We start from the raw sequence: 12,202 nt of genomic DNA, 5'->3' as shown, positions 1-12,202 counted from the left end.
GTTTTGAATTTGATTGATCTATCTAAGCATCAACTACTTTGGAAGGATTTGAATTAAAATTTCATTCTTTTCCGGCCAAACTCCACCAGTTCTTCATTGAGAATCTGGTGCGATTTGGTGCAACTTTTTCCCTGAGAGCGAAGTCATTTGGTGGAACTAAATCTTCTCTATTCAAACGAAATTTGATGAGGATGAAGGTTGATTCGTAACCAGCTTGGATCTAGTCAATGCTTGGAAGGAATTATACGGTGCATGAAGTATGCGATGGCAACGGAGTTGGTGTGAATTAGTTCATCCTCTTTGTCTTCTCTCCATCTCTTCTACTTGTTGTCCCATCCAAATCCTCTGTTTTCTTCTGATCTCCATCCTCCACCTTCCATGGAGCTTCCATCGATAGCACCGCTCGACGCCTACCGCCAGCGATACCTCATCGAAACCAAGGGCTTGTCCTACGACCTCCCCACGACCTGCGCGCGAACGTTGCGACTGGGTGCCGCTGCTTCCAGGCCCATCCTGAGTAATGTGAGTTGCAGGGCTCTTCCAGGAGAGCTCACGGCGATCGTCGGCCCGAGCGGAGCAGGGAAGACCTCGCTCCTATCCGCGCTCGCCGGCGTGATACACCCGACCAGAGTCTCTGGCCTCATCCTCATCAATGGCCGGCCGATGGACGTGTCACGCCTTTGCCGTGTCTCTGGGTACGTGACGCAGGAGGACGCGCTATTCCCGCTGCTCACCGTGGAGGAGACGCTGGCGTACAGCGCGCGGCTGAGGTTGAGGGCGAAGCCCAGCGAGGCGGCGGCGCGTGTGCAGGAGCTTATTAAGGACCTGGGGCTGGACCACGTGGCGGCGTCTAGAGTCGGCGGCGGAGGGCACGGCGGAGTTTCCGGCGGCGAGCGGCGACGCGTGTCGATCGGGATCCAGCTGGTGCACGACCCGGCGGTCGTGTTCCTGGACGAGCCGACGACCGGGCTCGACTCGGCCGCGGCACTGCACATTGTGAGGCTGCTCCGGTCCATGGCGCTGGTACAGGGGAAGACCGTCATCCTCACCATCCATCAACCGGGTTTTCGAATCTTGGAGCTCATCAACCGGCTCTTGCTCATCCATGGCGGCTCGTTGCAACATCAGGGCTCCATCTCTCTACTGCAGAGCCGACTCAAGGAAACTGGCCATTGCATTCCTCCCCATGTCAATGCCCTAGAATTCGCCATGGAAGCCGTTGACTTTCTCGACATCACTCCCCAAAAAGACACCGCCGCCTCTGCCGCTTACAAAATCCCAACTCCTAGCACCAAGGAAGACAAAATCTACTACGCCAATTCCAGAATTGGTGAGATCTCCATCCTCGCCAGTCGATTCTTTCACAACGTGGCGAGAACACGCGAGCTATTCGCGGCTAAAATGCTCCAATCCGTCGCCGCCGGCTTCGCCCTCGGTACAATATTCATGAGCGTGAGCAACCTGCAAGCCAAGATCGGATTTTTCGCATTCAGCCTCACATTCCTGCTCTCCTCGACGACGGAAGGCCTTCCTCTCTTCCTCCGGGAGCGGCGGATCCTGGAGATGGAGACACGGCGGGGAGCCTACCGGGTCTCCTCCTACGCCATCGCGAACGCCCTCGTGTTCCTGCCGTTCTTTCTCGCCGCAGCTCTCTTCTTCGCAGTGCCGGTGTACTGGCTGGTGGGGCTCCGGGGGGAGACGGAGAGCTTCCTTTACTTCGCCATGGTGGTGTGGCTGGTGATGCTGATGGCCAACTCCTTGGTAGCCTGCTTCAGCGCGCTGGTGCCGAGCTTCATCATGGGAAACTCGGTCATCTCGGGGATGATGGGCGCCTTCTTCCTCTTCTCCGGATACTTCATCAGCAAGGACAGCATTCCCAGGTACTGGATCTTCATGCACTACCTGAGCTTGTTCAAGTACCCCTTCGAGGCGCTGGTGCTGAACGAGTACGGCGGGGAGAGGGGGAGAAGGCAGTGCTTGAGCAGGGGAATCCATGGTCACTGCGTTTTCGACGGAGAGATGCTGTTGAGGCAGCAGGGGGTGGAGGAAGCGCAGAGGTGGAGCCATGTCGGCGTGATGCTGGCTTTCATCGGCGGCTACAGACTCCTCAGCTTCTTCATCCTTTGTATCCGATGTTACAGGACGAGACGATAGTACTGCTCCTGCTTCTCCCTGTTCTTTGTTCAACTTCTTCCCTCTCTTGCTTCCCTGAAACTAATTTCTTGTTCATATCGTTCCTTCTTGCAAAGGTAAATTATAGAAAAGGAAATACTAGTTATCTTACTATTACCGTTACCTCTGTCATTACTCATTCTTTCCGCTCAGCCTCTGACTCGGTTATAGATACTTCTCCAAAATTGCTATTGGGCCCCCATCAGCGTATTGTGAGGCCCAAGTTAAATAGTGAAAAAAGGCGTATATGGCCCAACTGCTCTGGCTTAGGCCGTGGGCAGGAGGAACAACCGTACAATTCCGATCCATAGAATACTCAATTCCCTCCTTTTGGGCAAAATGTCTACGAGTTGAATTCATAGAATACTCAGTTTACTCCTTTTGGGCAAAATGTCTACGAGTTGAATTCATAGAATACTCAGTTTCCTCCTCTTGGGCAGAATGTCTACGAATTGGCCAGTTGGGCAAGCATTGACTGACTTTGCAGCAGTTGGTGAGATTGTAAAACTAAATCATCCTCGTCAGAAACACGAGGGATGTCAGACAACACATGTAATTGTTGAAGCACAGCATGCATGCTGCATGGCGCCGCCATGTTCGTAAGTACCTTTTTAATTGTCGCACATTCCACCTCCTGCTCATAAGTGGCACGAAAATAAATTCATAATGCATTGCATAATTAATCGTGGATGTTGCATCCGCAACTGTTACATATTCCTGAATCCTGATCCTTCCTAGCTAGTGTGCGTTGAAGACGCATGAGGTATGATCATTTTCAAATCCATCTAATCTGATCTAATCTTCTAATTTAATATATCGTACCTTGACTGTACGTGTTGTCGGGCTATAAACTTCACCAACATGTGCTGTAATTACGTGGAGCTGAGTCATAATTTAAAGAACGACTGCAATTTTGGACTGGATGCTAATTAAGTTGACCTGCATGCATACGTACGCAGGCATGAATATAGGTAGTTAATTAGTTTGGTGTGTTCACAGTTCGGCGTGATAAACACACATAGTACAATATACAGATCATGCATGTTTCTCAGAGTGGTCTTAACACACCTTTTTTTTTTTTTTGCTTTCTAAAATCTTTAAACAAATGTATTTATTTCGTACAATATTACATGATTCACACGATCATTACTTTTCCGTAAAATTACAAATTAAATATATTAATTACCATAAGATATATAACAGGTTTCGCATCTTGACTTGACTTGGATATAATAATTCATATATGCCTGCTTTCGAAATATACAATCAAAAATGAATAACACATATTACAGAGAACGAAAATAATTTATCAAATCAAATCAAATCAAATCAAATCGTTTCATTCGCTTTCAAATCGAATTGCGCGCACACACATATATATAAATCAAGACATTGACCTTGATATTTAGATAAGGCAGGAAATATATATAAAACGACAAATTTTTTGTCAGATATCAAAACACAATTGAACTCTTTATTGTCAATTAATTTTATCTTTTCATCGGATTTCGATATACACGATCGAGAGGGCAAATACGAGTTAAAAAGGACAAAGAATGATGGTATTAATTTAGCCATAATTATAATCTAATTAAACACACAATAGTGGATATTGTAATTAAGTTATTAATAAATGATGTGAACGTTGGATAAGTTTATCCAAACAGTAGGGGTTGGAAAAAGACTTGATTAAGTGCGAAGGCGACGACACCTAACTATTTATAGCCTTGTGCTGGCACAACTCGCAGCCGCCGATACGATCGTCGATGGCGGCTAAGAATTCTCTTGCTCGACTTGGAATATTCTGTTTCTCTCTAACCAATAACCATTACATTTTATGAATAACTAAAAAATAAAGACATTTTAATATAAACCTAAATTTATAAAAAATAAAGGAATCTAAATTAATTTCTCGTTATCCACTATGTTGAGATTATTATATATTAAAATGCACCGGGTTTAGACCATTTTTTTTTAAAAAAAGAAAACAAATTAAGCATTTTAAAATCGGTTCAAAATAGTCATAATAAAGTTTGACTTTCATTAAGAACTCAAATGCATACTATACAACTCTTATTTTACTTTTTAGAAAAATGGAAGTAAAAAAAAAAAAATAATAATAATAATGAAAGGTTCGGTGAAGGAATTTATAAATAATCGCCTCGTTCGTCTTCCGGCCGTCCGCTTCGAATCGTCATTTTCCTCCTCCGCTGTAGCCTGCAGGCTGATACTTGAGAGCGAGAGAGAAGGCATTGCTTCTTGTTCTGTGAGCTAGGTTTCTGGAGTTGCTGTTGCACGATCCGGAGAAGGAGATGAAGTACGTGTTGGTGACAGGGGGAGTGGTGAGTGGGCTAGGGAAAGGGGTGACGGCGAGCAGCATCGGCGTCCTCCTCAAGTCGTGCGGAGTCCGCGTCACATCTATTAAAATCGGTGCTTGCCTTGATTCCATCGAGTTTACGTTCCAAACTGTGGTTTTCTTTCACGTTTTGGGTGGGAAATGGCCATTGTTTCGTTCTGACGCGGTAGAACTGTGGCGTCAGTTTCACCCCCTTCGATCCATATTGCTTCTCGCCTTTCTTTCTTGTTATTATTTTTTTTTTCTGAAATCCCCTTGTAATTTCCCCTTTGTTCTTCGTTAAAACTTGGGTCTTTCCCTTTATTTATTTTGCCGTAACTTCGTTTAGTCGCCTTTTGGAATGATTCCGTGTGTGCGTTTGTTGCCACTTTCCAATGAGGACTGGGTGATCAAAAGCGCTCTTTTTTGGATCCTATATCCGATAAGTTTCCTAATTCCTGGGGAAAAAAGCAGAGAGAAAGAGGGCAAGTGAAAATTTGCATACTTTTATCGATAGGAATGTTGGTGGCCATCCTTTGAATTCTTCTTTGGCTTATTTTTGGCGATGATGATGCATGCTCGCATACACTGTGATCCAAAAAGGACCTTCTGTAGACGTCTTCAGTCAAATGCCAAGATTTTCTCGCCATCGCTTCTTTTTAGACTGTTTTTTTTTCTTCCAGTTTTCCCCAAACTAGAGGAAAAAGGAAAAGCCTTCGGCTCATGTCATTTTCTATCCACAGTTATCCATGTTTCTTGTCTTTAATCCAAATGATTTATTGTTTCTATTGGTGGACTTCCACAGATCCTTACCTGAACACCGATGCTGGGACTATGTCTCCTTTTGAGCACGGTGAAGTCTTTGTCTTAGATGATGGTGGCGAGGTAAAGCACATTCGTGTTTATCTATTTTACTTTGTAACAATCTAAAAGGCAATATCTGTCTAATTCTAGTTAATTTCTACATGTTTATGAAAGAATTGGATGTTAGTTTTTGGTATTTATTTCAATTATTTTGATGGTTCTCCTTTTCTAATAGGTGGACTTGGACCTAGGAAACTACGAGCGCTTCCTTGATATAAAATTAACTCGTGACAACAATATAACTACGGGAAAAATCTATCAGGTGCCACTCGCGATACGAATGCTTATGATCCCAAGACATCTAATCCCGTTGGACTTGTGTTGGTTGGTTTTCCCACCAGACTTCTGTTCTTAACGGATATACTGACTTTGCCTTGGACATTGTGTCTTTGTTAGTTTGTGATTGACAAGGAGAGGAGGGGTGACTATCTCGGGAAAACAGTCCAAGTATGTCTTCTCTATACCATTAAGCCAACTGGAGTCTTTGTTTTCAATACCATCTTTGCATTACTTACCATTCTTTTCTTTTGAAGGTTGTGCCACATATCACAGATGCCATACAAGAGTGGATTGAACGTGTAGCAATGATACCTGTGGACGGTAAAGAAGGACCAGCTGATGTCTGCGTCATAGAATTGGGTGGAACTATAGGTAACATTTTCTAGTTTGTTCATTTGTGCTTCCATATATAATCACATTACTTGACACAATATTAACATCGAGGTTCTGTGTTCGTGTCTAGGCGATATCGAATCGATGCCATTTATAGAAGCTTTGGGACAGTTCTCTTATCGTGTAGGTGAGGAAAATTTGCCAAAACCAGTCAAAGTTTAATGATTTTTAGAGTTTAGGTATTGATCCTTCTCGATAATGTGATTTCTGCCTGTACTTTGGTCAGGATCAGGAAATTTCTGTCTAGTTCACGTCAGTCTTATACCAGTTCTTAAAGCAGTGGGCGAGCAGGTAAAGACTATCTGCCAGATAACATAATGAGTCCATATGGGAGTCTTTTCATAATTTTTTTTCTATATTAGACTATTATGGACTATAAATTTCTTTCTTTTTTTAGAAAACAAAGCCTACACAACATAGCGTTAGGCGTCTACGAGGACTTGGACTTACACCAAATATTCTTGCCTGCCGCTGTGAAAAGGTTACAGATAAAATCTCTTATCATCATTTTGCTACATCTCTTCCATTTGAGTATTTTTTTTGTTTTTGTTCTTCTCATTGCGTTGATATGTGTTTGTTCTTGTTTGGTTAATGGCAGCCTTTGGATGTGAATGTCAAAGAAAAACTTTCACAATTTTGCCATGTTCCTGTAAGTTTTTTCAATCTCCTACTCCATTCTTCTTTCTGCAATGGCAAAACAGGTGTATAGCTTTGAAGTTCATGTCCGACCATTTTCTTTTTCAGGTAGCGAACATAGTCACTCTTCACGATGTTGCAAACATTTGGCACATTCCTTTGATGTTGAGGGTAGACTATATTACTTTGACAATAGTGTGGAATCAATCACTCTCTAAGGTTGTTTCAGTTGGTTACTAACATTTCTTTCTCTTCTAGGAGCAAAAGACACATGACGCTCTTCTGAAACTACTGAATCTTCAAGGGTGTGTGTGATAACTGGCTTACTTTTTTGATCTCTTTGTATTCAGCAGTTTCCCTTTCCACGTCATGGGCTGATAAAAGCATTTTGGTTGTCAGATATGCTCGAGAACCCATGTTGCAAGAATGGATGGGTAGAGCAAAACTCTGTGATACATTGCATGATCCTGTGTGAAGCTTTTCTCTCTCAGTATTTTGCTTTACACTTGAAAATTCCGTAACCTTAATAATCGAGCTGTCATTTAATTTTCAGGTCCGGATTGCTATGGTAGGAAAATATACTGGGCTTTCTGATTCTTACCTCTCTGTATTGAAGGTGAATTCATATTCAACTTATAAGTTTATGCTCTTAATTCTCGTATTAGCTGGACTGATCTGTGATCATTTTGTTGATTTATGATGCAGAATTTTTTATATCATCTTATGTTGATAGCGATGCTAAGATTAGATTCTCTTTCATTCCCTTCATTTCCATGTGCTTATAAATTGGTTCTTTGTCCATGCCAGCCCCACACACGAAGTGACTTATTTAAATGAACAAGGACAACATTCTTGGAGAAGCTATGGATTCTCAATCCATCACATAACATTTGTCTAGTTCAGCATCTCCTATATAGAATTATTGTTAGAAAATATAATAACATTTGGAATCAGAATCAGGATTGCAAGTGAAATCTGTGAAACATATTTTAAAGATATTTTCCCTAACAAAAGTTTAGCGACAATGAGTACAGTATTTTCTTTTTTTTTTCAATTTAGCCAATTCTTGTCAATTTGGTCTTTGTTTCTAATACTTTTCATTTAGAAGATAAAATGAGTAATTGCTAGATGTGCTTTATTTAATCTGTTCTTTCTCAAGAACTACATGAATCACAATTGGCCTTGAAAACCACAATCTGTTACTCTTTTTTTTTTCTTCATTCTCATGCAAGAATTGACATAAATAACGCTTTCATACTTTTCTTTCCTTGTGTTCTAAATCTAAAGGCTTTACTACGTGAACCTTGCAGGCTCTTTTGCATGCCTCTGTTGCTTGCCGTAGAAAACTTGTTGTAGATTGGGTCCCTTCAACTGATCTCGAAGAAGCTACTGCATCAGAGGTCCATTCTTTGACAAGATAAACACTCTTTTCTAGAAATATTTTGGGAATTCTTCACTCAAGTATTTTTTTCTCAAACAGGCACCCACTGCACATGAAGCTGCATGGAGGCTATTGAAGGTACTCCCTAGCTTATGCTGCCAATTTCTATGTTAGGATGAAAAACTTCGCCTTCTTTCTTTCTTAGCTAGGATTAGTCTCATAAAATATTTTTCTCAAGTCAACAATCTCATATTACAGGGTGCTGATGGCATACTGGTTCCAGGAGGATTTGGAGACAGAGGTGTGGAGGGGAAGATCCTAGCTGCTAAATACGCACGGGAAAACAAAGTTCCATATCTTGGCATTTGTCTTGGCATGCAGATTGCAGTCATCGAGTTTGCTCGTTCTGTCATGAACTTGAAGGAGGCAAACAGCATGGAATTTGATCCTGATACATCTACTCCCGTTGTCATTTTTATGCCGGAGGTGATTAACATCTTTTACTCTTGACATAAATCATGGGTCTGTCGTAACATCTATTCAATGAACATAAAGGTCTCCAAGACTCACATGGGAGGCACAATGAGACTTGGATCAAGGAGGACCTTTTTCCAGGTTGCTGATTGCAAATCTGCAAAGTTGTAAGCACAAAAGTCTCCTTTGACAATAGACACTGCCTTGTGCAACTGCAATATTTTGATGCTTTCTTAATATCAAGTTTTACTATCTCGTTTCTTAAGGTACGGCAATGCTAGCTTTGTGGATGAGCGGCATCGCCATAGATATGAGGTTTTTCACCTTACCCAAATGCCACTTAACTGTTGCATTATTAAGTATTTCTTCCCAGATCATTAGTTTCTTACAGGTGAATCCTAGTATGGTCCCAGAATTCGAAAAAGCTGGTCTTACTTTCGTTGGAAAAGACGAGACAGGTCGACGCATGGAGGTAGGAATCGGAAACTTATATTTTTTCCATTTCAATTCCTTTTCGGATATATTATATTGTTCCTAACTTTTTATTCATGGATGATGCAGATCATTGAGTTGCCTTCACACCCTTATTTCCTTGGTGTTCAATTTCATCCAGAATTCAAATCACGACCGTGGAAGCCCTCTGCTGTTTTCTCAGGTAATGCATGCCTTATATAACGTGCAAATTTGCTCAAGATCCAATATTCCTTGAACTGTAAAATCGAATAGTAGAGGTGTCAACTAGGCCCTGCCTGAACAAACATAGTTTGAGCTGTGCTCAGCCTAGATTGGCCCCATCGGGGTCAAGCTCGATTTGGCACTATAAGTGGATTAATGTCCGGCAGGCACCAAGGTTGCTACCCATGACTTAATTGTGCTTCACCTTAGTTCCTTCTTAGGGTGTTGTGAGCTTCTCTTTGAGGGAGTTTTATCTGATCGAGTGGAAAGGCTGATGTGATTTTAGCCTACTCTAGGAGGGATTAGATTAGAGTTGAAAAAAAAAAACTTTCACATTTTCAATTGATGTTTTTAGAAAAATCTTTTTTCCGCAAAACAAATAGATCCCAAGTCCAAATATTTTTTAGTTGCAAAATACTGATGGAACTACATATCAAATGCACTGATAATTCATACTGTAGTTGCATTACTTGTGCTATCGATCTCAATATATCCGCTAGCTGTCTAGACGATCGATCCAAGAATCGGAGAGTATAAGTTGATCAAAAATATAATCTCCTTAATTCCGTTGCAAAATCTCTTGATAGGGCTTATAGCAGCAGCATGCGGGCAACTGGATGATTGGCTGCAAGTCTCCGGCCAAAAGAACAATAATCTGATGCCAGCGAGCAATGGCTCCTTCGCCCCTAAATTTTATCAAAACGGGAGCATGAAGAAATCTCCCAAGAGCCTAGCCAACGGAAAACTCCATGCAAATGGAATTGGAAACGGGAACGAATGGCCTGCTGCATGCCTGTTTAATTAACTACGAGTGATAGTATTTAATTTAGTGCAGTTGTTCTTCCAGATAACCTGTACAGTCAACCAAAGCAGTAGTTATATAAGGAGATGATGGTGCGTGCGACATGCATGCGTCTAGTGTTGGTTCCAGTTTTTTAACAAGGAACATGCATGAGTCCGCGCAGCCAAATGACAGGATTGAAGTATCAATGTCCCCTTCTTTCGTCTTATAAAGAGTGTTTACTTTTTTGAGAGTTAAGTACTTTCTTTCCGAGTGCTAGATACATAAATAATGTTTGATTGTCAATCGAAGAGTGAGCTTGTTTCAGAGTGGAGGTAGTCTTGTATAACTCTATATGATTTGTCATAGATAATTGATGTTATTGCTCTCTCTCTCTCTCTTCATCAGTCTTTCATCGTGTAGATTCAAATTATAACCTTGTCCAAGCTACTCAGGTTTAATTACGTACATGCACACTAACTTGCTAATGCTACTGCAAATCCTTTCGTTGGTGCCACTGACGCCGGCATCAGCTAGCCGCCTTCTCCTGCATGCGCCTGGTTACCGACGACATCGTCTAGGGCGTGGAATGCAGGACCGCCGCCCTTGCCCTTGCCCTTGCCCTTGCCGATGGCATCGTTGTCCTGCAACTTTGCCACCTTGATCATCCTTCGTCCTATTTGGAACACGGATCCAGCCGTGTCTTGTTCCGCTTCTCCTCCGCCGACTCGTACGTTGTCGGCGTAAGCGTCCTCGGCGGATGAGCTGCCCTCACTCATGACATGACGAAGATCAATTGAAAATTAATTTTATTTTTAGAAATTAAAATTTTTAACATTTTTAAAATTGACAACATTATTGTGCTGTGCTGCAAATTCGACACATACATGTGCATCGATTACAAGTGACCTTTGGCGAGGATTAGGAGTTGTGGGTCTCTTCCGGAACTCCAATGGCCGATATATCTCATCAGATCATATATATCACACCGCCACCATTATCCATTATTATATATCGCAAGCAGCACTAGATTGGGCCAACAAAGTGGGGTCGTCGAAGAGCCCACATGCTTTGCAATGTCAAATCATGGCCCCCAATAATTTAATTATTTTTTATTTTAGTCGAAAAATTATTCAGCCTTTTGTATTTCGAAATATTATTTGGGAATCCTTTCCATGTTAAATTAAATCTGACTTGTATATATATATATATATATATATATATATATATATATATATATATATGAGTTTAATGAAATTATTTTTTTTAGTTTATAAATTGTTAACTAGCTAGCTTTCTAATTTAAAAATTTTGATGATTATTTTACTAATTAAGTTAGCTGGCTTGGTAATAAATTAAATAGCTAATGGTAATGCATTATTAATATTGAAAATGATATAAATATTTGGCATCGGAGGACAAATTGGACGTGAAATCCTATATCTACTATGCGTCTAGCTGAGGTGACTCATGATAGAAGATGTGGAGTCCACGACAACTGTTAAAGACAATAACTTGTGGTGTTTTCATGAAAATATAATTTGTGTGTTTCTCCCCTGCATTCATTCAGTCCACATTTTTTTTTTGTGTTGTTGTTAATTAAATATTATTTAATTTTGGCCAACTGAAAATTTTAGTTTATATTAGGGCAAATTATTCAACTATGCAATATTGATTTTTCATTTAAATTTTTATTTAATTTTTAAATGGTTATGACATGTTATATGAAATCATAATTGTTATAGTATGTATAGTAATTATAAAATCGTAATTATTACTATGCATATTATCTTAATATTTAAATAAGAGATTTAGATGGAAGTTAATAACATCTTTTAATAAAAAATCAAAATAGAACATAATTAAAAAAACACGTCCGTCTGACTTTTGCCCTTTATATTACTTCCTTTTGGCACTTTGTGCAAGCTAGCAGTAGAAATATTAAATTCTTTGAAGAATTTAATAATTAACCAACTTGTCGTTTGAAATAAAAGTATATATTATGGCCGGGCTCATCCGCAATCCGGGATGAAATTTAAATATTGGCTGCCTCTTCGACGAGGCTAATCGACGCTGTATAAATATTTCTTATTATCTTCTAAAATAAAAAATTAATCAGCTTAATTAATTATTTAATTGCACCACTAGCTCATCTTGCAGTTCTCTTCCGGAAAAATAATACGTTCGCAAGCAGTACTTTGCAAGTAATTAA

The 12,202-nt window shown here is 40.6% G+C and overlaps 2 protein-coding genes across 4 annotated transcripts; both read left to right on the top strand.

The window, feature by feature from the left end:
- The first annotated feature begins 378 nt into the window (after nt 1-378).
- LOC141821308 (ABC transporter G family member 10-like) lies at nt 379-2,269 on the top strand. The gene has a single exon (XM_074708750.1). It carries the CDS (start codon nt 379-381, stop codon nt 2,152-2,154), a length of 1,776 nt encoding a protein of 591 aa, XP_074564851.1. The 3' UTR covers nt 2,155-2,269.
- A 2,098-nt stretch (nt 2,270-4,367) lies between these two features.
- Nucleotides 4,368-10,378, top strand: LOC141821095 (uncharacterized). Of its 3 annotated transcripts, none has more exons than XM_074708647.1 (21): nt 4,368-4,602; nt 5,313-5,392; nt 5,547-5,633; nt 5,768-5,818; nt 5,905-6,022; nt 6,114-6,170; nt 6,270-6,334; nt 6,441-6,524; nt 6,642-6,692; nt 6,788-6,850; nt 6,938-6,984; nt 7,079-7,148; nt 7,233-7,295; nt 7,990-8,079; nt 8,160-8,198; nt 8,319-8,546; nt 8,616-8,701; nt 8,801-8,849; nt 8,926-9,006; nt 9,096-9,189; nt 9,797-10,378. In XM_074708647.1, exons 1-21 carry the CDS (start codon nt 4,485-4,487, stop codon nt 10,012-10,014), a joined length of 1,839 nt encoding a protein of 612 aa, XP_074564748.1. In that variant the 5' UTR covers nt 4,368-4,484; the 3' UTR covers nt 10,015-10,378. The 3 variants fall into 3 exon arrangements, with proteins under 3 accessions (XP_074564748.1, XP_074564600.1, XP_074564673.1); XM_074708499.1 differs by lacking the exon at nt 4,368-4,602 and adding an exon at nt 4,937-5,232 and having other exon boundaries at nt 8,908-9,006; XM_074708572.1 differs by lacking the exon at nt 4,368-4,602 and adding an exon at nt 4,940-5,232.
- The last annotated feature ends 1,824 nt before the right edge of the window (nt 10,379-12,202 follow it).

The sequence above is a fragment of the Curcuma longa genome, chromosome 1 (genome assembly GCF_044706935.1).
Source record: "Curcuma longa cultivar G26 ecotype Majalengka, Jawa Barat chromosome 1, ITB_CL_G26_1.1, whole genome shotgun sequence".
Lineage (NCBI taxonomy): Eukaryota > Viridiplantae > Streptophyta > Magnoliopsida > Zingiberales > Zingiberaceae > Curcuma > Curcuma longa.
Note: the sequence above shows the minus strand (reverse complement) of the source record. Positions and strands in the feature narration are given on the sequence as shown.